We start from the raw sequence: 26,444 nt of genomic DNA on the forward strand, positions 1-26,444 counted from the left end.
GTATAACAGTAAAGACCTCACAAAAAATGTCCAAAAGTTAAATAAACTGGTCCACTGTGTATATTTGCCCTCGTCCTCTCCAATACTGGACAATTTCAATAGTAGTTGTCTGTCGTCGACTAAAAACTGACCATCGAAAAAGAATATTTGCCTGTCGGTGTATGTACTTTGTTAGACCAGTTATAGCCAAGCGTATACACACTCTACCGTTGTTTAACCGGAGCGCACTTTATATTTTTCTATACCTACACGTACGTACATCTATCTGGAATCTTGATGCGGATAGTGCGATAAGCTGGTCTATAAAGTCTATCGACTTACAAACCAATACTACCACCACCAGCAGCCAACGTTAAGCTCGACTATAGCTTTAAAGCAACACGAGTATTATATAGTAAAAAAAAAAAAAATGTTGCGGTGCGAACTCTCATATCATAAAATGAAAATAATGTGAAAATTAAATTCAATTTTACGATGTCCAATGTGCAATCGAACGTAATGCGAGCATTACCAGAGCAGACGGTAGTTTTTATAAAATATATTGTCAATAATCAGCGTTATTTGACTGAACTGTGTTGATGTCTTAATTTCTCCAGATTGAAATTACGTGCTGCTTTGAATTATGCGTCAAGCGAGTGATCCAATTATATATTCGTTTAGCACGTAACTAGAGAAGAAACAAACAAACAAATAAAAGTTTGCTGCTCAGCTCTTTTGTTTGTACTGAAAATCAATCTTTTATTATGATTCATTTAATTGCATTTGCAAAAAAGTTAGAATATTTAATCTAGTTGTTTGTCAAATTTAGATACAAATCCAATTTTTCTTCAAAAATCCCCCAAATGTCTCCTTTAAACCCCCACAAGTCCCCATGTGTCATAACTGTATTTTATTATTTCTTCATCAATATGACTACTCAATACAATGACAAAGCCCTAGAAAAAGAATCAATATAAAATCCTTCTCAATGTTAACAAAAATCAAGTTCGCTGCTCAGCTCTTTTGTTTCACTATATATCAACAGAAACCACACCACTTTTCGAATCGATTTTATTTGACAAATCAATGGTAATTCAAAGTTTATGGTTGATTTACACAAAAGACAATCTTGAAGGGTATCTTTGTTAATCGTATGTGCTGATTTCACAAACAGCTCAATCCTCACGATCAACAGATTTCGGGTAGAAAAATCAGAGAAAAAAAAAAAAAACAAGAGCAGAACAAAAATACATTTTCAGAGCAAGCGCCAATGTTAAGACTTTGAAAAATTTCGCAATAAATCATTCCATTGTTGGGGGGTGATCCCATTACAAAATGAATCCCCAGTCACGTGCATGATCTTGGATTTCTGGGATGATGATTATGATGATGATGATGCGGTTTTGTTTTTTTTTTATTTTTTTTGTGTGCTCTGTTGAGTTCACTTTTTTTTTTTTTTGTATTCATTCCTCTCCTCTAAACAGAGGCCCATTATGGTCCTAAGTGATTTGTAATAAAGTTATTATGAGAAATGCTTATAATTCCGTGAAGTCACCTCGCGCTGCAAAAATCGTGATCATCGCAGAGTTTCTGCTTCCATTCCGATATAGTTTGTGAGAGAGATGAACTTGTGTGCATATAATACGGGTGAGGAATATCGCGCACGGGGATAAGTTTTGGATCATTTTATCCACAATTGCTGATGATTTTATTATAAAATTTAGAACAAAACAAATTTGAATTTATATTTGGCGTAAAATATTCTAATGGATTGCAGTTGTTTTTCTTTGGGGGTGCATTAAGATTAAAGCGATAAGATTATGATTCCTTAACTTTTAATTGAAGGACGCGGTGCCGTGAAATAACGCCGAGCGAAATAACGCCGAATTCCAAAATTCGGCGTTATTTCACTTAACAAAAGCGAAATAACGCCGAATTTCAACATTCGGCCTTATTGCGCTTTGTCAAAGTGAAATAACGCCGAGTCCCAAGTGAGAAATAAGGCCGAATGCTAGAAAAGTGAGCATAGAAGTGGACCTAAGTCGACCCGTATATTAAAATGCTAACCTTTTTTATTTTCAAAGGCATATAAGGTCCTAATTTATAAAGGCAGAATGGCCCCAATACCAATTTGGGACTTATGTCCATCCAATCGAGGTATAGGTTCCAAAAAAGTTTTTTATCTTATGTGCCTCTTATTTATACATTAACAGATTAGTCTCAAAAAGGTACAAAAACATGTCGCAGGGACAAAAGGCCCAGGGATATAGCATCCACTTTTTATTTATGGGAGTTATGTTCCACTTGAGTGGGTTGACATTTAATTTAAGAATTATATCCCGCTTGAGTGGGACATAAGCTCCATATATTTTTCATTTAAGTGGGACATAGGTAAGCCCCACGCTTTTCGAAATATAAAACAATAATGAACAATTATAACTTTTGTTATATTTTATTCGCGTTTTGTTCCAGATTCTTTAAATGCAAAAGAAACTTTGAATAAGATAATGATAAGAAACAAATAGATCCCACCTGTTTTAATTGGTGGAAAGTAAAGCGAAAAAAAAATTTCTTACATGAGAATCTATTTAATTTTTGGAACCCAAACGCGAAGCGGAAAAAAAATTTTGCCCACGGGAGAATCAATTTTGAGGTGTGAAAATAAAAATTCGCGCGAATTTTTATTTTCACACCTCAAAATTGATTCTCCCGTGGGCAAAATTTTTTTTCCGCTTCGCGTTTGGGTTCCAAAAATTAAATAGATTCTCATGTAAGAAATTTTTTTTTCGCTTCGCGTTTGCCAAGTTATAACACAAACATATCTTTGTTGTTTGGTATACACATAAATAAAACAATAAAACCCAGGATACTTAGGTTTATAAACAGTGAAATATGTTTGGAGGCTGAGAGCATGCTGCTCTGCTGCAATCCCAATAATTTGTAAATTCTTTGTTAGTGAGACATAACGCCCATCCTTTATTTGTGGGTCTTTTGTCCAACCTGAGTTTGACATAAGCCCCACATTTAATTTGGAACTTATGTCTCACTCAAGCGGGACGTAAGCCCCACAAATAAATAGTGGCTGTTATTCCATGGGCCTTATGTCCCTGTGCCAAGAATATGGCATTTCAATACAAAACTGACTGCAGGTGGTTACATAGAAATTTTTCCTAAGCTCCACTTAGCAGGATTTGCCTCACTGAAAAAGTGAAATAACGCCGAATCGGCGTAATTTCACTTTATAATTGTGAAATAAGGCCCAATGTTGAAATTCGGCGTTATTTCGCTTTTGTAAAGTGAAATAACGCCGAATTTTGGAATTCGGCGTTATTTCGCTCGGCGTTATTTCACGGCACCGAAGGACGCGCTTTTTAAGAGTAGATTGACGTCCGGAATTGCAACTTCTTGTTAGTTTTATTATTTTCTGTTTTTTTTTTGCATAACTTCTAATCGACCTTGATAGTGGACAACGTGCATACATTATACAGTGAGTCTCAAAGTGCCGTAGAGTAGTTAGCGCCGGGCACATTGCCACACCCAATCCAATAATCACGCGTTGCGAAGTGGATACCTCTTACCATAAGATAAGAACGGCCAGCTTGCTGGCACACCGAGAGAGCGATACTCGCTGTAATAAAATTAAAAAAAAAAAAAAATAATAATAATAAAAATAAACACTCCGATGAAATAGATAGGATTGGTTTGGAATTGAAGTGATGGTGTTGCAGCTGCGAAATAGGCTAACAACGCCCTGGCTGCAGCAATGGCATAGTTACCTAAACTTTTTTGTTGGGGGAGACACTCGCTCTGTTGCAACATACATGGTGTTTTGCGCGCGTTTTATACATCTGTATATGCGAGTAGTATAAGTTTGTAGCTGGAAAACGACCTGGAGCTCTGCGATAGATATGTATAATATGGATGGTATTGTAGAGGAAGGCGCCCAACAGCAGATAAATATTCTGTTTTATGTTTTAGATGTGGTGGTGGTGAAATTATATTGTGCACCTGGGTGTCTTAAGCGAATTTAAATTAACAATCATACACGGCAAATTGTGGTATATTACACTTGGAGAGGTCTTAAAGGTTTCATTGTTGTTTGGCAGTGAGCTAAAAAAAAAAAAATGTGTAACCTTTTGCAATAGTTGCGTTTTTTCTTCGAAACTGATTTTATTTGGCAGGATGTGTGTTTTTTTTGTTAATGAATTTTTGGCTTGACAATTACATCGAGTTTAACATTTTTAAATGTAACTTTAAATGTAAAATTGAATTACAATGTAATTGCCCACGGTTATTATGTTCGAATTTTTAGCAAACACAAATTGTTTTTTTTTTTTGTCATTTCGATGTGGAAAATATCTTAATAGGAGTTTAATGCAGTAATTGCAATTGTTAGTTCTTACCCCAAATTACTTAGCGATTATTCTAATTTTGTGAATGCATTTTTTGAGGCAAGACCCCAAACATGGATTGCTTTTAAAATATAGTATTTATTCCGTAACTAAAATTTTCTACGATTTACTTAAGGATTCCAATCAAAGGTGTGTTTCGCTGGTTTTTTTATGAGTTTTTCAATGTATGACCAATTCAAGTTCATTTTCTCTGTTGAATGTAAAAATTAAACTTTGTCGATGGCTTTTGATATATCTACATTATTTTCCCCTCTTTCACGACTGACGCGGAATGTCACAAGGAGGGAACCAAAATACTATTTTTTACCCAAAAATTTGTCCCATTGTTTGAATTACACTTTAAAAGTAGGAACAAATTAGTGGAAAAAGTGAAGAGCGAGTTTAAATAAAACACAATATTTACGTAAATAACAAAATAGAATACCTATACCTATGAACCAAATTTTGTTTGTATTGTTCAAAATTTGGGAGCGGGTCATAATTCTGCTTGTCAAAATTCTGTACGACAAAATTCTGTGGGGTCAAAATACTGTAATACCATAATTCTGTACGTCATTATACTGTAAATACAAAATTCTGTACGTCAAAATACTGTATGAACAAAATACTGACATGCAAAATTCTGTTTTGTAAAATTCTGTACGGCAATTTTGATGTACAGAATTTTGAAATACAGTATTTTGACCAACCAGAATTTTGCTATACAGAATTTTGACTTTCAGAATTTTGTTCCTACAGCATTTTGCACACACAGAATTTTGACATACAGTATTTTGGCATACAGTATTTTGAATACAGAATTTTGCAACATACAGAATTTCGACCCCAACCCTCAAAATTTATGGTTGGTAACGCAGTTGTTTTTCATACAAATTATTGCTGTCACAGACGATCAATCTGATGAAATAAAGATGAAATTTTATTAATATCTCGTATATGGTGTTGAACATTGTTACCAAAGTAATGAGCTTTTAACTTTAATCCAATTCTGGTAAACGCTTATTTCACATAAAATAATAGGTCTCCTGCGTTACCATGTAAAAATAACCATAAGTTAATGTAGTTTAATATAATGTTGGTACCTCGTTTAGTTTGACTTGTTGTAAGTCTCCAAATAAATTGTAGACATTTGTCAGGAATAATAAGCTAGATAAATTAAAAACTTTAAAGTCACTGAAAGAGGTGCGAGTGTTTACTGCGTGGCCACTTAATTGCTGCATTTGAGAGATAAATATAGACAAAATTTTAATTATTGTTATTCTTTTATCGAGTTTTATGCTAGTAGGTATAGGTAATTAGATATTAACAACTGCGTTACTGCTCCACTGCGTTATCATAAAGAATAAATTCGTAAATCAGTTGTTTTAGAATTATTTTATTTTATTTTTCTTCAAACAATGCAAAAAGTGACTTAGTCCACTTTCATAATCATGGGCACAATAAAAGTCCAAGTAAACCAAAGGCGACTTAATTCCAAAACGAAATAATGAAAAAACGAAGTAATCAATAATGAAATAAACTCAAAACGAAGTCATAAGAAAACGGTCTATACGTTTGTCGAAATAAGGAAAAACGAAATAAATAAAAAACTAAACAACAAAAATACGAAACAATAAAATAGCGAATCGACTTAGACGAAACAATCAAAAACCGAAATAAGAAAAACGAAACAAACCATACCCAAATTCAACATATTTCATATAAATTATAAGAATTCAGCTTTTTGTCGAGTGTTACTATAAAAAAATAAATATCATTAATTTATAACAGTTTGAACAGTAAATTGGTTCACATGTTAATGCCTAGTAGTCACCTAACATAAAAATACAATTTTCAATACTTTTTTTCAAAACACATTGACATAATTAGGCATCAAAAAGTATTGGGGCCAATTTTTCACTATGTGTTATTTGCCAAAAAATCAAAAAAGTGTTCAGTAGAATAGGGTTAAATAGCGATTTCTCTTCAAAAAAAAAATCTCAACTAAAATTTTATTGCGAACAAAACTTTTAAAACTTATAAACATAATTAGATTTAGCGTAAATTGATTCCAAAAACGTTCCATACGCTTCATTGTTCCTAATTTATGTTTTAACAACCACTTCGATGATTTTAACCAAAATAATCTGTGAAGGTCAAAATCAAGAACCCAAAGTATCTCGAATATATCTTGAGTCAAAATATGATCGTTTAAAGTTTTAAAAATTTTAAAAACTTTTAAAATAAAGTCTATTAGGGAAAGGATCTTTATTCTTTAAATCCAAAATTCAGTTTTTCAAAATTCTGCAAAACCATTATTCTGCTGTTTGGAATTGTGTAATTTTTAACCTTTACATTTTTTCACAATCACAACAATTTTTCTTTTATCATTTACAGAATTTTTAAGTACAATATTTTGAAATCTAGAATTTTGTATTTACAGAATTTTAAAATACAGAATTTCCGAATCTAAATTTTGGCTCATACATAATTTTGACACCAAAATTTAAATATTTCTATTAATAGAAATGTCTCAAAATAGTATGAATCAACAAAAACAAACAAACATTTCTGGCATACTAAAAAAAAAAAAAAAACTATGCAGTAGTATTAAATGCAATAGTAGGTATTTCAAATCTTGAATAGTTATTGCAATTGTTATTTTTATACATTTTTAAAGTAGAGTATATTTCTCAGATTTCCAAGAACACTTTTTCAATAATCTTGTGATTTTTTTCAAATAATAATTTAAAAACAAATTATAAGTTATGTAAGATTGTGGCCTTTATTGATTTATTTATTCCTTATATTTTGTTAATACCAATAAACAGCAAATTTATAGCAATTTTCTGAAAATAAAGTCTTTACTTTTTAGTATAACTGTTTGTTGATCTGTTTGCCCCTAAAATACTTTTAAAGTATTTATTAAAATACTATTTGCTCTTTGCAACTCCAATAGACAAGAAAGACTCAGTCTTTGAGTCGTAAGTTACTTTTGGTATATGATTTGCCAATAAATGGCGTGAACATGCCTCAGCAATCATCCGGAAATTTATAGAGCACACACAAATATTTCACCAAACTCCATTGGCAGCCATTACAGCTACTCTACGGTATCATCTAGGACTCATAAGAAAAACATATAAAAAAAACAACAAAAACAAAAAGAGAGGTACAAAAAACGCAATATTTATGCCTCCAATTTGTGAATGGGTATCTCTTGCGAAAGTGGAATGATACATATTGCTCTGCTCGGTTGGGCGGGCAGCTGCGGTAGCTGCAGACCATAAACTAAAATGCTTCACTATAAATAGTGCAACCATGTGGAGCCTCGGAACCGCGAACAAAAATCAAAATCGTACCAAGTGCGCGCGTTGCACCAGAGTACAACAACGACGACTTTAACTTCGACTACGACGACGAGTATGCTTCTTCTCGTCGAAGACAAGGTGTGGTCAGTACTAGAAACGAGCTATATAGTATTTCGTAACTTCGGAGGCAGCATTGTAGAATACCTTCAACCAGATGCAGCCTGCGCTCACCGCCCGCCTCGCAGCGACACTTACTCCGTTCGTTGTGCGCAGGAAAATCGCTTTGGCCTAATGGCCGGGCCGGGCCGTGGCAGCAGTAGTTTCAAAGTACCGGAGAGTACCGGTGCAGCTTACTGAATTGGCTGCAGCAATCTGCTGCAAGGAAACCAATAGCTCGTTCCTCTAGGTGGTGCCTTCAACTGCGCGGCAGTTTGACTGCATCATGAAATTAAGGTACCTACATACCTCTGCAGATGGAAGTAGCGACAGCGCGCAATATGCTTAGTGAAGAACTGTTGCGGTTTCTGCTCTGCCCTGCCACTACTCTGCCGCCAAACTGCTGCGCACTATCGCCACGTCTATCTGATATGCATTTTTCATTCCAAGTGAGTGAGTCGCTGCAGAGGCGCACGACGGATATGTTGATACTGAATGGACGTCGCTTTGCGAGGACTCCCGCTAATGGTTATGTTCAATGACTTTGCCAACATCTAGGACGGACGTTGATATAATACACAGATGGTTGCTTGGGTTCTTTTTTTTCTTTGCTTTTGATCGAAAATTGATTTTGCAATCGTCTCTATAATGGATATTGGATTAGATCGAATCGGATGGATGCGGGGCTGCGCTTTGGTATGCGGCACTGCAGTCTGCGGCCCATACCCGAACCCCGAATCCGAGCCGAGAGCACACGGTCATTAGATGCGATTTTTGCGAAATTTCATTTCAAACGAGCTGCACACACGGAGACGGGCAATGCGAACGCGAAGCGACGGACCAAAGTCATTGTTGAATTGGCCTGTCTGCCTCTGTGTGTGCGGAACTAAGCGCCTGCATGGCTCTGGATGAAAACAACAACCAAAACAACCAAGAGACGACGCAACACGTATGAAACGGCCAAAACGGGATGTAATTAATAAAACAGATAAATAACGCGATCCGAAACCAAACCGACCGCGACATGGCTTTTTGCGCGGCAAGGCTAACATTCTTCAGTGCTGGATGTGGCTGTGGCGTTTGGGCGATGGCCAATTGCTGCTGATGGTTAATTTTTGTGTTTTGTATGTGACTCATACTCGTTGGCATTTTTGTGCACAAAGCGCTGTAGTTTGGCAGCTTTTGCAAGTCAAAGTTATAACACTAATGGTTCGGTAAGGCTACTTCTTGGCCAATGGGTTGGGTGGGACTTGAAAATAACTCATAAGTTTGGATTTGGTTATTTACAATCTGCACAGCAGTGGTTAGACTTCTTTTTCCAAAGCTTAGTACTTTTTTTATCAGAAATCAAGAAGTTTGTAATGCAATGGTTCTTCGGTTTTTTTTTTATTATTAAATGTAGGGCATTAAGTTTTTTTCCGGAACATTTTCTAGAACTGAATTATTTTGCTAACAAAGACCTTAGCTTAAAAGAAAACTAACAGACTATGGATTTTGTAACTATGTTAGATTATTCCCTTTAGGCTTTTGAAGTTTGAAGAGCTTTTTGGAAGAAACTAACTAAAGAAAAAATTAGAGACAGTATAAATCCTTGTCTAACTCCACTTTCAACTTTGAATTCATCGGAGAATTTTCATCCATTTAGGACGTCACATTTGGCTTTTCTGGTATACCTCTTACTTCGCAAAGCAAGTCTAATAGCACTGGTCTACAAAATTAAAAACCAAAATAAACTTTTCTGAAGTTTTTAAGGGTGCTGAACTCGAATGTTAGAAAAATTTTATTAGTTTCCGTTTTTGAAATATTGCTGTTTTTTTTTTGCATTTTCTAACGGTAATATTTCATATACGGATAATATAATAAAAATTTTCTGACATCGCCCTTGCTGTCAAAAAACTTCTCGAATTATGTATCTATATGAATAGCAGATGAAGTGGGTGATCGATATTCAACAAACTGTTGGTTTGATCAATATTATGAGGTTCCAGTGCACTTTGCAGATGTCACATGTTTTGGAAACTTTTTAATCATAATCGGGAAGAGCCTTCAAACACCAAGGAATTTCCTTTAACACGCATAATTGCAACATTCCTGACCGCCGCACAGCTGCAACAGCGCCACTGTTTTGCGGAAAATTTCGGGGCACCACCATCGAACCATTTCATTTGGAATGAAAAATTCGGTGGACCACCGCCGCACAGTGGTTCCCTTCTATGGAGTAAGTAGAAAAAATCTATAAAAACCGAACGGGTAGACTGATTTGATTGAAAGAAAGAGAAGGTTTTTCAGAAAGCAAAAAATTAAAAAGTTTCATAAGTATTATAGCACCTTAAATTTATACTTACTAAACTAGCCCAAAAAATTAAGGGAACAAAAAAAAAATTGTGATTTTTGTAGTGATTTTCGATAGATAGTATAAAAATGATCGTATCATGACAAAACAAAAAGCATTGAAAGCTACATTCCTCTATTTTTAAACTAAATATTTTATTTCTAATGGTAAAATAGCTAAATCTTTGGAATTATTCAAATACCAAAATTTTCCAATTTTTTTTTTGTTTTTACTTTTCTCTAAAAAAAGCGAAAAAATGATTTTTATTTTTAGAACTATTTGGCCTTAAGATTCTTTTTGTTTCAAACTTCTACCATTTACAATTTAGATTGCAATATCAGTCATCACACCAAAAACCATACTTTTGACTTTGACTATCAATATCTCAACAACGGATCTTTTTAAAGAGAATTTAAGGATACATTTGAAAATTTCATTTAATTCTCTACAAATAAATTAAGTTTAATTTGTTAAAAAAATGTTTTCTTGCATTTGAGATCATTTTAGAAAAGCTATCAAAAAAGGCCTTTTTATGGGTTTTTAGAAAATGTGCCGCTGTTTTATAACTATGGGTGATTATGAGCAAAATCAAATTCTTTTGAGTTTATTTGAACATTTTATTATTAAACACCGTTTAAATTTTAGATAAACCAAAGAAAATTACAATTTAAAAAAAAAGTTAAATTTTGAAAAAAAAAAAAATTCATATCGTTTTTGGATATTTTTCCTTTTTTGGAAAATGTTTGATTTTTCTTTATTTTTTGGCTTATCAGTGATGACTACATAGACCTCTTATAATGTAAAAAAATTAATTTTATCAAAAAAGCCGTTAAATTAGAAACGATAATACCGATTTCAAGTGCTGTTTGAGTGACACGCATTGCTACACTCAAGAAGCTCTTACGGGAGAATGGGTCAAAATGGGTCATTTGTTTTAACACCATAAATAGTATATATCATAAGCTTTAAATTAATACTAAAATGAACGTGGAGCATCGTGGAGTTTTTTTTTTATAGGCTGACAAAGAGTAAAAACTACTCGCTCTAGAGGTGTCTTTATATAATATTCTGGTTTTTCAGATTCAAAAGCAAATTCAACAAACGGTAAATGTAGACTTAAGGACAAATATACCATTAACAACACTACATACTTTTTTTTTTTTAAAAAAAAGCTCTATTCTTTAAAAAAAAATCGTCAAAAGTTGCAGAAAAAAAGAACGTAATTTCGAAAATCTTAAAGAATCTAGTTTGAGCTAAGTATACTCGGGACCAGGGCTATGCAAAAAATTAAAATTGATTGCATTCTGTATTTAAATATATTGTTAATCGAAAAACCAAATCAAAAAAATTGAGAAAATTGTTTCACTTTTTTGGGTTTTTTCCATGAGGGAACCACTGTGCGCCGCACCACGACTGCACCACGTCCACACAATTTCATTTTGTATGAAAAATTCGCTGTACATAATTTTGGATTAATGAAAAATAAAACAAAAAACTACCGACGACTAAAAGGAGATTCGAACCTGAGTATCCAGAGCACTTTCAATATTAGAAGTCCAACGCCTTAACTACTCGACCACCAAGTCACTTTTGTGCGAACTGGCAATTTGTTGTTTAAGTCAAAATATCTTTGAAAATGACTTAAACATTTTTTGTATAATTACGAGAATAGAATTTTTGATCCTGTTACAGACTTGGTGCGGTAGCGGTGCACAGAATTTTTCATTCAAAACTAAATGTAGCGGACGTGGTGCAGCGGTGGAGCGGCGGTTTAGAAATTTTTAAAATAATTCGGACGTGGTGCAGCAGTGTTTTCGGGTGAAACTCCATTTTTACTAGGGTAATAGGTCTAAAAGTGTGTTTTTTAAAATTTTTCAATTTTTGCAGTTGTTTTTTTTTTTTTAAATCTTAAATTTTTTCTATTGAATATGAACAGTGTACCTAAATCTAAGATCGAACACCTTTTTAACATCAACTAAGCTAAATTTGTAGCTTGAGAGCATGCATATATAAAGTTAAAAAAACGCTAATTCTATTTCTATTTCAGTTCTGTCCATCACCATTTTCAATCAAAATACTTAGCAAAATAATTGGCAGTTTGTAGCTCTTTCCTTATTCTCCATGCTTCAATGCACAATTTCATGATTTTTCGTCAAGAAATGTCCGGTGCAAATAATTTTTAACGTCAAAAAGCACCTAAGTCAGATTTTATCCTTTTATAAGCGTAAGTGGTCCTTAAACTTATTTTTGTATAAAGAACTTAGAATTCTCTGCGTCTTATATACAAACAACTATAACTAACTTTGCTCATCTTTGTTCCATAAAGGATTTAAATTCATTCCTAATAAGAGGTTTACAAAAGTGAAGTAAAGACCTTCGGGAAACCGACGAAGTTACGAATACCAGAGTTACGGGCGACAGAGTTACGAGCTTCAAAGTTACGCGAAACCGAAGTTACGAATTCTAAAGTTATGTTAAGCTATGACATGTGATTTTTGGGTTGGAAACAATTGCGAGGAACGACTTGGAATTATGGAAATACAAACAAGAGATTAACATTTTTCTCATTGGTCAGAACTGAATGAGTAAAGCGAAAATGGGTGTTATTTAATCTTGTAAAATTTTGATTGGATAGGTATAGATAAGTTTTGTTTTTGTGAGAAGATTGCAAAAACGTTGAAATAGAAAAAAAAAACATGAGTATACTTATGTAAGTTTGGGGGACATATAATTATTCATAGCGTATTTTGTAATACCCACTTTGTTATTATTTATATTAAAACAATAACCAAACCACCCCTTTTTTTACAGACGTTATTTTGGTGTGGTGAACTGTTGTTGCAATTGTTGCCAACCCAAAAATCACATGTCATAGCTTAACATAACTTTAGAATTCGTAACTCTAGTTTTTCGTAACTTCGGTTTCGCGTAACTTTGACGGCCGTAACTCTGTCGCGCGTAACTCTGTTATTCGTAACTCCGTTACCATTTCAAGACCTTCTTATTAAAAAATAAAAAAAAAAACTTTTTTTTTAATTTTGGCTAAAATTTTTTATTTATTTTTGAAAAGCTGCAGTAATATTAATAAATGTAATATCAATGAATTTTGAAACTTCGATAAGAAACCTTAACTAGATCAAGCGGAAATATTTTGTATTGAATTTATTTATTACCATTTGTTCAATTTTGTAAAGGGAATAAATTTTGCTGTGACATAAATAAATAAATAAAAGAAATAATGTTAGGAAAACATTGAATTGGAAAATTGTTTAGTTTACAAAATCAAAAAAACCAAATATATTTCATCAACTCTATTTTCCATTCCACATCTCACCTGTAGCACATAAAAAAAGACTAATGACTTCAAGCTTAACAAACCAAATTCCATGCCAAATATCATCTCTATGCAACATTTCATCTTCCCCTCTTTTGCCCCCACAAAAAAATGTAGAAGAATCAACCTGATGCTGTTAATTTGAATATCTCTGGCTAAGTGGACAAGTAGGATATAAAATCAAAAAAATGGCTTTACGGTGCGATCAACGATACCATAAACCTATACAAAGCTGGCACGAGAGTGAATGTAGTTCAAGTTGTGTATGCACTATAAAATCCTTTATAACGATACGACTTTGGCGATACGGCTGGCCGATATCGATATACCGAAAGTGAAAATGAAAATGATATATTGTCCCGTGCCGCTCGCGTGTCTTCGCTCTTACATAATTGCTCTAGATTGGTGCTAGTTTGGCACAGCTACATCTACATATAGTTTTTAGTTAAATCTAAAAAGTGAAGCTGAGACAGACTGGCAGGCAGAAAAAAAAACATAAGCCTGTCGCACTTCTATCATTTTGCTGAGTTCCAATATATCTAAGACTTTAATGGAGTATAAATATTCATAAAACAACGTTTGCTTTTATATCATTTGTATGTGCAAATTAGGGTGACCAGGTGTGTTTATTTTTGTATTGAGTTTTTGATAGTTTTTGATAGCCAGAAGTTCAAAATGAATATATTTCAAGGCAGATGTACCTTATCTTCATTTTCTTGATCAGATGGTCACCGTATTTGTAAATTATAAAGAGCTCGTTTGCTTATTTTGGTTTATTTATTTGAATTCATGTCAATTTTGTTGGATCATTACGAAATACTTAACCATTTGATCCTTTTTTTACTGAAATACAAACATTGTGGTTATTTTTTTCAAAATTCAATCTGTGGGCTGTCAACAGCTTAATAGAATCTTCAACAATTCAAAAGAGCTTCCGCATTAAAGAGTTTAAAAATAAGCCTTTCATCGCGAAGGCGGTATTCAATTCGCACAAAAAAGGCAGAACAGCAACTCCTTCGCAAACTTTCGGTTTCATCAGGCTATCGTTTGTTGCTGCCCAGCATCTTTCCATATAGAATAGATACAATAATGACTATTTATCTCTTAGTTAAGTATGTATGCAGATCCAAACGAGATCTAATTTTTTTTATTTTATTTTCAAAACATTGAAACTGAAAGTGAACTGAATATCTAATAATTATAAAATAAAATAAAAAAAAAAAGATTAATGTTCGGCTGGGCGACTAACTGTGTGGAGAGTACAACAAACGGGCAAGAGGCTATCTGTCTTTAATGTCCAACAATCGTCCGGCGCGTCTGTCCGGTCAGTATCTACCACCAACACTACCAAAACGGGTTACACCGTGCAGGCGAGTATTTTTGTAGGCGAATTCCTCCACGGCAACGCAAATCATCTAATCCCAATTTAACAGCGCACGTAAAGTAGCTCGTTTTTCTATTCATAGATAAATGTATCTCTCTTGTTTTATATACATTTCGGAGTATAGTTGCGATTTATTTTCCCTCTATTGCAAAGCCAATCAGACAGTTTTTTTTTTTTTTTCTTTTTTACGTGCAACGCGGTGTGGTAGAGCAATGATGATGTTGTTTTTAACAGGGCTGGATTAATTATTTTATTTTGACTTCGTGAAGTTGTAAATTATGACTATAATAATATAAATTCTCTATATATCAAAAGGCTTAATCTCCTTTATAATATAACCGCCAAAGGAGGACCAAGGACTGTTATGGAAAGAATTCATTTAACAATCAACGGTTGTATCCTGGTTTCAATTATGTTGAACTTTTTTGTGAAAATTAATAAGGGTTGGTACTTCTCCAAAAACATTTTAACCTTTCAGCTTTCACCTAATATAATTTTTCTCGATGGTTGGTATTTATCTTTTATTCGAAAGAATAGTCGTATATTGAATATTCACAGCAGTCACAAAAACAAGTTTGTTTCTCAGCTCTTTCGTTTATAATATTAGTTTTCGAAAATGCTATATTTTCATGTTTCAATAAAAAAAAAAACAAAATATGGATAATAGATGTAAAAAATGGTTGAGGAGCCAAAAGTGGAAACATTATATCGATTGATTAATATACAGATTGTCCCTAAATAAAATAAGGGCATTTTACTGGGTTATTCATGTATTTATGCTTACCAATAAAACTGTTCTACAGTAACTCTATATCTGCAAGGTTGATACCACTTAGCCATGATTTCAGAAAACGCTTACGAACAATTATTTTTAACTCAAATTAAGAAAGAAAGGCGTTAACTTGGCACCGAAAAGTTTCAAATCTTTGTTAAATTGTAGATACCTTAAAGAAAACAATTTAAATGAAAACTTTTGATCACCTTTTATATTTTTTTGAGCAAATCCTACAAATATTTTTATATTTGATTGATCAACTTTTAAAGAGGACCTTTTTGAAGACCACATCTATTTTTTATTTTTTTTTTTTAAATTGATCATTATCTAAAAACACAATGTGAAGATCATGTGAAATCCCTTTATTAAAAATGCATGGAAAGTGTTTGTGTGTGAACCTTAATAACATTTGAAAAAAATATATTTTTCGGAGGTAATATTCTCTTGTGTTCCAACTTTTCAAAAACAATGTTTTTGAAAACTGCGGGTGGTCAAACAAAAATTAATAGGTGGTTAGATGGTTAACGAGTGCAGAAATTGAAGAAAAATGTTGCAGGCAGGAAGAATAACTGCTTGAGAGCGAAAGAGAAACACCAAATTCTTAGACCGAAAAAGTCTATTATATGAAGCAAACCTATTTCGGTCCTTACAAAATCAAAATGTCTTGTATAATAATTTTGGTCTTTTTAATATTTTTTTTTTTTGTTCGATGTATAGTTCGATGAATAGTTGTTTTTTTGAATATTTTCTGCGGTAAAAAAAAAAATAAGTTTGTTTCTCAGCTCTTTTGTTTAAACTGTTCATAATGAAAATGGACACGTTCAGAAAACATTAGGGACAAAATCTGAACGGAAATTTAAGTTAACCAGTAAATCGAGTTAGGGAGATTTTCAATTATATTGCCTAAATTGGAAGGATTTTTTTGACAGCTAACCAATCGGAGACGCAAAACTTGACAAAATATTTAATCCCTAAAGTTTATGAACATGTCCATTGTAAAGATTATACAGGTTTTAACAAAAAATATCGATGCCAGATGTAAAACAAGTTGCGAAAACATTACATACAAACAGAAAAAAAAAACATTACATATCAAAGGGACTTTTCCTCCTGAAACCCTCAGACTGACTAAATTCACTCATGAATTTTCGTTACTGTCCGATGCTCCAACATAGACAAAGCTAAAAGCTTTCAATCCAGGTTATGTGCGCTGCTCTATCTATCTAGCGCTTAGCTGGCTGGGCTGACTTACTGGTGGTTGACTGGGGTCGGGTGGTGGTTTGTTTTTGTATTCGCGAGATGCAAAACCGACCTCATGAGGTTTAAATTTACCCTCGGGCATGGGTGTGGCCCATATGGTTGTCTCTCGGTATCGTATGGGCTATATCAGCGATGAAGAGCTGGGCAAAAAAAACATTCAGCCATTCTATTGACGACGACGGCTACATGAGTTGTTAGCTAACGTTTGGAGACCTTAAGGCTAAGCAAAAAAAAAAAGTAAACTCCAAGCTCCGAGAACAAATAAACTACTTTCGTTTGAAAAGCTGGAGACCCTCTGCCATGACAGGGGAGTGACGTTGTGTTATGGGTGGTTGTTTGCTTGTAGTTGTTGCTGTTGTTTAAAGGTGGTAAAGGGGGTTTTGTTGAGTCTTTTTTTTTTTTTTTTCAATTTACTTACTGTGGTGAGGAATGAAGTTTTGGTTCCATAACTGCTTGATCCAGACGGAGAGTATCTTTGTGTTGGTGTTGGTACTCCAATTCGATCGCGCAATTGTCGGTGGTCGATGGTTGACGGTGTGTATGCGCGCGAGCAAGTGAAGAACACGTTGGTCGTGTGTCCGGATATTTGGAGCACCTATGGAGTATGCATAGTCTATAGGAGAATATTATTTTCTGTGTGCCATATCTTCCATATGCGAGGCTATATTCCAGTTTACATGACAATATTTTATGGGACACCATCAGGATTGAACAAAAAAAAAGGTAAAGACTGGTGCTTGTGGCATGCAAAGTTATGTCATTTTTTTGTTGGAGTAAGGGCGAGATCATGTCATTGTTTGTGTTGTTTACCTACGAGTGTAGGTATAGGAAAACATAGTTCACAATTCCTTGAGTGAGTCCTCTGAAGGAATGGGTTAACATTCTTCACACTTTGTAGGTCTTATCTGAAATCTTACAAAAAACTGTGAATGAAATAAATTTTACCAAGACATAAAAGATCATTGATGATATGGATCTTCACATTCAGAGAGGGTTCGGTGAGTTTTTAACTTCTAGAGAAATGTTGTTATGACTTACAACATTGTAAGGCCTTTAAAACTTTTATCTTTCTGAAGCAGTGAAGTCTTTTATGATGAAGTTATAAAATCGAAACAATTCTTCTAAGCTTGAAAGACGAAACAAAAATCTTCCAAAAATGTGCAAAAATTTATATTATTTATAAAAATACGAAATAACTTCTCTTTGTAAGACAAAAAGGGGAAAGGTCCAAATACCGTTTTTATTGATTTCCACAAGAACCACTTTAATCGAAATGAAGATGCTTCCATTTACAATCTCCAGTTTCTTTGCTTCATTCATTTATTCATTCAATCGATGTGTGAAGGACCAACCAACAAAAATGAAAGGCAAAGTCCAACAACTAATTTGTATTCGATGAGTTATCTCAGGGTCTTCCCAAGGAAATGGCAAATCCCCAAAACAAAAACAAAAAAGATATCTCAAATGGAAGCGACTGCTGTCGGTCGAATGCAGATGATTGTGTTCCAAAAAAAATACGATATTTTGAAAGTCCAAAGATTAAGGAACTGAAAAAAAGTAATACACTTTGTCAGGTTGCTCACTTGAATGATTGTTGGTTGGCAGATAGCAGGTTATCCATCTTGGGTTGCAACTGATGGAAATGTGGGTCACACTCGCAGGCGGATGACTTGGTTAGGTCGAATTCCACCATATCCAGCAGTCAGTTGTTTACCTACACACACGACTTATTTATTGTTCAAGCTCAAGTTTTAAGATAAGATTACTCAATTATAAATGAAGTCCGCATGGTCCGATACGAATTGCAACTCCATCATGGAATTCACTCATCTGTCCGAAGGAGATACTCCTGCGCTGTTACTGTTGTTGCCACTGCGCTGCCGCTTCCGTTATCACACACTTAATCTTTTGCCAGTGAAGATACTACTTAACAATTGAAGTATAATGGAGACTTCTTCTCTGGATGGAGACCAAAAAAAAGTGAGCGAGGTTATTTAATTGGGACTTGTATATGTGTTTTTTGGTTTTTGTTTTGTTGGTTGGCAGAATGAAAAAGAAGGCGGACAACATGGCAAACATGTACGCGTATAGTGAACATGGCAGGATGCGGTACAAAGCCACACTTTTCACGTAGCGTAATGATTTATCGCCACTAATTGAGTTTTCATCGAAATATCGGTTCGAAAGTAGGAAGCAAAATATTTTACTGGCAGCAACATGGATGGAGTTTAATGTTGCGAGGAATCACGCATATTAATTTTTGCAAATAAGAAAAAGAATTGGTTTTGATCAGCTTTTTTTAAAGATAGAAATAATATTCTATAAAAAATATAGGTAAGACAAAACTGAAATGTGTATTGATTCAAAGAAATTTTGAAAACATAATTTTGTCAACTTGGAATCTCTTAAGGTAATGCAAAGATTTTAATAATAAACCCTCTGTAGGCATACCTCTTTTTTGTGACGTGATAGGCACACGGGTGCGAATTTGGCTTCTACTTTTTCATGTCGCTAGAACTTTTTTATGTCTCATAATTTATAGAGAAAACTTATATGAAATTGATGTAGAATTTTCCAAGGAACTCGAATATTGTTTTCAAAATTTAAAAAAAATGTACTTACATCATTATAAAGAGACTTTTTTGCACCCACGATTTTGAAAAATTGTAATTTTTTCATTTTTGTCGTGCCAAATTCGCACCCGTGTGCCGACAGAGGGTTAATGTGGCAACTGAACGCAATTTGTTTAGAAAGAAAACAAATATTTTGGCGCTTTCTCTTACGCTCACATTTACTCAAAATTTTAGATCATAGTCACTATGGGGCTTATGAGTGTGAGTTATGATTATGTTAAAAATTGCACTGATTTTTGTAAAGAATAGGAAATTCTGTTTCATATTTCCAAGATTTCGCCCTGTAATTTCTTTCTTTTATTTTCTTCTTCTTTCACCTAATATAATTTTTCGCCGTGGTTCGTATTTATTTTTTATTTGAAAGAATAGTCGTACCTATATTGAATATTCACATCAGTCACAAAAACAAGTTTGTTTCTCAGCTCTTTCGTTTATACTAGTTTATACTATTAATTTTCGAAAATGCTAAGATTTTTCTTGTTTCAACAAAAAAATATAGATAGTAAATGTAAAAAAATGGTTGAGGAGCCAAAGGTGGAAACATTATATTGATTGATTAATATACAGGGTGTCCCGGAATAAGATAGGGGGTTATTCTTGGATACCTATATTCTTAGGAATAAAATTATTCTTCAGTAATTCTCTATCTACAAGTTTTATACCACTTAGCCATGATTTAAGAAAACGCTTACTTTGGTATGCCTCTACTACGTGGAAGCATTGATAAAGAAGCTGTTAAGAGGCAAGTTTTTATAAACAGCCTTGAGCTAGTTTTATGACATCTCAATCTAAAAACAATAGGTATAACTCATATAAAACAAGAGCACCCAGACTACATTCTAGATCCTTTAAAAAGATATCTTACTTACTATAATAATTGTTGCATCATTTTTAAGATCATGCACGTACGTAATACAAATTCAAATAAATTACCAAAAAAAAAACTCATTGCTACTTTTAAGGTGGCCTTAAATCCTATCACAATGTTTGATAGTCTTCCGCTTAAGACCAAATATGTCATAAACAAAAAAAAAAAAAAATAATAAAAACAACAAGGTCAATAATTGTGTTAGTAGACAAATTGAAGGAGTTTTAATTGCAATTGTTGTTTTTTATTTTGTTTTCTTCCCCAAAAAAATAAACTAATTTTAAAATTGCAATAAAATTGCAGATATACCCTTTTATTGTCGACATTTAACCACGAGCATCAGCTATCCACCATCACCAGGTCTTTAAAAACCAAAGTTATAGTAATTGACATATCTTTGGTTATTTCTTTTTTTTTTTCAATTAAACTAAGGTAATAAATTAGCAAAACAAGAAGCCAGACGAAACCAGAAATCATAAAAAAAAATTAAAAATTAAAAACATGGGCAAGGCATGGGGCATGGCTTGACCACTTTTCCTCTCAAAGCCAACCTACAACGAACAACAGCAGAGGTCGTTTGGCAGAAACAATACACGAGATTACTTTGCACAAACATAAGTAGCCCAATTTGCCCACTTCAGCTATGCACACTTAACACCTGTCAAAAAGCCGGAAATTTATGACCCAGTACACGAGCATTGAGCATCAAATATCTTAGCCCTGTCTAAAACGCAGTGGTCAGCCGCATAAAAGCAGGCAATTAAACTAATAATACAATTAAAATTAAATTAATTAAGCCAATTGCACGACCTTTCTCTTTTTTTAAATTTTTTGTGTGTCTGCTTACAGTCGGGTTAAGAGCTCTCATATATTTATGGGGAAGTCGCCACGCCACCCGCTTTCCACAGTGGGACCTAAGGTCATGAAACTCGACTTAATTTAAATATATTTTCATTTTTGGAAGAGCAAATTATCGTCAAATTCGTGATAAAATTTGCTGTCCAAATTTTTCGTTCAAATATCCCACTGTACACCCGATGCCATATATATTCACTTAATGTCCAAGTGGCACACTCTAAATTTTTATATTTGTTGGAATTCGATGCGTTTGATTGACGTTCAAATAAAAGATCATATCCGTGGTCCAAATCTCGAGATCAATTATATTGCGAATTTGAAAAGTTTATGAGAGATCGTGATGCGGGCGCGGGCCTCAAAATAAGCGAAGGAGGTTCGGTTCACATTCACAATTCGGTCAATTAATTGAGATCGAGTGAAGCCTTTTAGATTTGCAAAAAAAAAAAAAAAACAGAATTTTATATAACAAAAGCTGCTACTGTGTATTGGCTATGGTCATGGCCGCTGCTGCCACCCGCCCGCCATCACTGGAGCGATCATTATTTAAGCTCAAGCGAAAGTGTGCTTTAACTGTTTTAATATATATTTTTTTTATTATATTTTCCGTGGTGTGTGCCTGTGCACATTCCGTTCGTTATAACCATGATGAATGCCATTCAATTAGCTGTAGCAGTAGGCACGTTCCATCAAGAGTCAGGGCGTAGAGTAACGAAACGCTAATTAGGTAAATCATCATTACCTTGCCAAAAACTGCTCGAAGCTATATAATCTAAAGAGGCTGGTTTATGTAAAAATATTTCGCATCATAAGCATTTATGGTTCTTTAAAGAGGTCGTATACAAAAAGTGCGTGAGATTTATGGGGAGCTGGAGCGAGTTGTTTGTTAATGAAGTGCGTTTGCTATCAGTTTGATCTGATTAAGTTGAAACGTCATTGAATATTAATGATGTATTTAATTTTTTGAGAATTCTCATCTAGTTCTGTGGAAGTTTCTTATGTCATTGAATTAGAACAAAGATAATTGACGGATTCTTTCGTTGAAAATGACTCAATTTACCTTCGAAAAATGCAAATGTGCATGATACTTTTAAGTTAAAAAGCTGTTTATATTGGCGAAAATAGTTTAAAAAAAAAAAATGAATATCTGATAAAAAGATAATTTCCTTATTTTACATTTTCTCGGAAACTATAAGGCATAGAAGCACAATGGTTTTCAGTATTTGATAAGAAATTGATTGAGGCAGTTTATTTCATATTTAAATTTATAGTCTTGGTAAAAATAGTATTTAATGTGTGTTTTTTTTTTTTAACTTTTTTCCCAAATTTTGACTTTGAATTTGATTATTCCGAGAACAATTAATTGCAATAATTTGATTTCAAAATTAGAATCAAGTTTATAGTTCTGGCTTTTGAAAAAGGTATCATTCATAAGTGTAAGTGTTACCGTTGTTTTTTAATAATTTTTTTTGTATTTAACGTGATATTTTAGAAAATTGCCCTTCCCGCCTAAACGGGTGGAGATGGACACCCCCTCCAATAATAAAAAATAATTGTATTGAACTCCTCTACAAAATACCTTTATCAATTCTTATCGCCTAAGTTATCGTACTCTCCCAGAGAACTTTTGATTTTTATTCCAAATTGTCCCGATTAGAAATACAAAAATAAAATATGAATAACTTTTGAAAAGGAGCAGCTAGGATTTCAATTCCAATGGATTTTGCACGTATCATCATCAACAAATACAACCCAACTTGCAGTTTTTGTCGACATTTTTGTGCAACCTATCGATGCTTCCTGCCCACCGTGTGTGTGACAACCACTTTTTTAAGATCTCAAAAAAAGAATCTTTAAAAAAAAAAATCATAATGTTTTAATATTCTAATAAATTTCATTTGGAGGCTAACCTTTTCATATTTTATATCTAATTAAAGGTTTGATTTCATTTAGGAAAAGATGTCATTTAAGTAAAATAAAATGCACGGTAGGGTCACGCCAACTTGTTTTTATGCAAAATGTGTTTCGAATTTAAAAGATTTGTATGTGTAAAAAATTATTAAAAATTAGTTTTAATTTAACTTTAAAAGAAATGTAAAAAAGTATAAATTTGATTTTTAAATAATTTTAAAACTCTTACAAAACAAAAAAATTCTGGTAAATAAATCGTTGCCTCAGAACCAAGGTGTCCCATAACAAAATTTGGCGTTTTTGAGTTAAGTATATAGAAAAAATCAATAAGCTATTTTCTGGTCAGAATTTCAATAAAATACCTCTTAAACTAACGGTGAGAGGGCTAATGTTGTTTTGATTTAACATATTTATTGGTTTCATTTAAATACAAAACGACACTTTTTCAAGCATTGCTGAAAAAATTCGTAGGAATAGTAATTATTTTTATGCGAAACGACTTGTCTCTTTTTTTTGTTTTTTGTTTTTTTTTTTAAGACTTTTAAAAAATGATTTATACCATTCAATAGAGAACAAAAAAAATAGATTTTATTTATTCTACGACTCTTGAAGAACTTTTTTTTTTACGAATACAAAATTTTAAAATCGCTTTTCTGAAAAGCTTTAAATTTTGAGATACGATACTTTGCTTCTGAAGTGACGAAATATTAAATATTGGTGGAGTCATTTTTTAATATTCTATTATAAGTTAAAATTTTCAATAATTTTTCCAAAAGAAAAAAATTATGCGACACATGTATACAAAACTGCTAAAAATTCATTGTTCAAAAATTAATTTGAAATACATTATTTTTAAAAAAAACATAGGTATAATAATATTACGACTAGTTAAACGCTTTTGTTAAAACATTTATTATTTATTTTTTTTTTCTATTAGGGAAGTTTTTTATCGCTGCATGGTCAAAATTGCAATAATAATGAAATAATAGCTTACAAAAAGTAAAAAAATGCACTTTAACCTGTACAACAAAAAGAAAGTTATTGAAGGTATAATATTTATTTCAGTTATTTTTAGTGTTATTGGTGTTTGGATAATAACTTGAGCTTGCAATAAGTAATTAACTGTAACTAACTTGAAAAAAAAAAATTTTTGAAAAAAAAACTGGTACATAACGCATGATTTTAATGATTATACGTTTTGTTTTTTTCAGTAAATTCTAAATTGTTTAGTCGTTGCTCCTCCTTTTATTTCTTCAAATTATAATGAAGCTTATCGTAATGTGCCATATAAAATATTTATTTTTTTTGGTCACTCAAATTCATGAGAATCAGCAAGAACGAACATTTCCATACAAATCAAACTTTCTTAACTAAACGATGAAAAAAATCCAGAGTGTTTATTTTTTTAATTTCAAAAATTGTTTTTATTTTTCATCTGCAATAATAATAATAATTTAAGATATCTAGTAGTAGAGTTTTCGTATATATAGCAAAAGATTTACAATTTTATTATTTTTTTTATTTATTTATTAAACTAAACTAAATATGATTTTCTTAGATATTATTTACATAAACGTTTTTTTGTTTTATTTTTTTTTATAATTTTTAAATATAAAGTACTAACTGGGATGTAGTAGGCTATTTAAATGCTACAACAATTTATTTTTTTATTAATAATTAATTTTATTAGAATTTTTTTTCTATTTTTAATGATTAGTTACAAAATCGTCCTTCAACTCGATCAAATACTCAAATATAATAAATTTCAAACTGATTATAGTTTTTTTTTTAATTTTTTTATATATGTATTTTTTTTTTTCAACAAACTTTCGATGTATTCCTTTTGCCAGAGAGAGGGTATCGTGGTGTGTGTGTGTTTGAGTGCCTTATTTACAATTATTATTATTTTTAGTTAAAATTTTAAATTTATAGGTTTTTCTCATTTATTTATAATTTATTTTTCCTTTGGAAGGATTTCCTCCTTGTCCAGTGGTATCTATGTACAAACGAAGAAGTCCACCTTTTGCGACAATGACAGTAGTATAATACTTTTTTTTTTTGTTAATTATTTCTTAATAAACTTATAACGAGTATAACAACGAGTAGGGAAATCTAGAAAATTCAACTACCAACAAATATCTAGTCTAAGGCATTGCGTCCTGGTTTTTATCTGTATGTCTATGTGGTGACTTCGATGGCGGCGTCATTGTTATTCATCGTATCTTTGGTACTGTTGGGAGTGATGTCATTCTCGACATCACTGCTGCATTCAGTGTCGTTCTCCCCGCCACCAATACTCGTAGGCGTGTACAGATCTTCATTGTACGTCACTTGTCCCATAAAAGATCGAATTTCATCGAAATAGGAGTCCTCACGGTCGGCTTCATTGGACGAGGGTGAATCACCAAGACCAATGCCAAGTCCTGAAGTATCAGCCTCGTGTTTCTTCAGATGTCGGTCAAGATTGGTCTGCTGACCAAAGCAACGGTCACACAAATGACACCTGAAGGGGCGTTCCTTGTTGTGAATATTTCGCACGTGCCTTTGGAGGTTGCTGGAGATGCTAAAGGCGCGATCACAGTATTTGCAAGTGTAGGGCTGTTCGCCGGTGTGGGTTCGCAAGTGGCGGGTAAGGTTCGCCGATCGGGGGAACACCTTGCCGCAGAATTTACACGTGTATCGATCTTTGATTTTGCCCGGAGCAGCCGTTAGTCCACCGGATATTCCTCCGGCGGCCATTAGGGCTTCATGGAAAGTGGGCTTGGGCGGATACGGTCCGTTGCGATGTAGCAAATGATCAAAGGTCGGCCGTCCGCCCATTGGTCCTAAAAAAGGAAATGGCCTTGAGAAATCCGCCCCCACTCCCAAGCCCGGCTGTCGAGTCTGATTGTAAAAAGCAACCAGCATTGGGTGAATGGGTCGAGGGCAGGCCATAGCTGCTGGTCCGTTATTCGGAGGTGATGGCGATGGAGTTGGCCCTGGTGATACTGACGCCGCAGGACTATTCACCTGGAAAGGCTGATGTTGGGGAGCCTCATCGGACGATAGACGTTTCCTCACAGGTTCAAGATCCTCCGTTTGGGTGGTGTTAGGAGTGATTGGTGTGGTCACTTCTGGATTACTTTCGTCGTCCAGTTTTCGCTTTCGGCCTACTGTCAAGTCAAGTGGTTGTTCACCGTTTGATGTAGAGGCCTCTTCTGGAGCTGGTGGCGATGGGGTTGTCACATTTATGTGTTTCTAGAAAAAAGAAAAAAA

At 33.5% G+C, this 26,444-nt stretch overlaps 1 protein-coding gene across 5 annotated transcripts in view; it reads right to left on the reverse strand.

Annotated features, from left to right (window-relative positions):
- Window positions 1-24,690: 24,690 nt before the first annotated feature.
- The window catches only part of LOC129906413 (transcription factor hamlet), a 72,849-nt gene continuing 71,095 nt past the window's right edge, over window positions 24,691-26,444 (reverse strand). For 2 of the 5 annotated variants that reach the window (XM_055982175.1, XM_055982179.1), the window contains exon 8: window positions 24,691-26,426. In XM_055982175.1, the coding sequence (XP_055838150.1) occupies window positions 25,368-26,426 (1,059 nt within the window). In that variant the 3' untranslated portion in view covers window positions 24,691-25,367. The remainder of the gene's footprint in view (window positions 26,427-26,444) is intronic. The other 3 variants (XM_055982176.1, XM_055982178.1, XM_055982177.1) reach the window with 2 other exon arrangements.

This window comes from Episyrphus balteatus, chromosome 1, assembly GCF_945859705.1.
Source record: "Episyrphus balteatus chromosome 1, idEpiBalt1.1, whole genome shotgun sequence".
NCBI lineage: Eukaryota > Metazoa > Arthropoda > Insecta > Diptera > Syrphidae > Episyrphus > Episyrphus balteatus.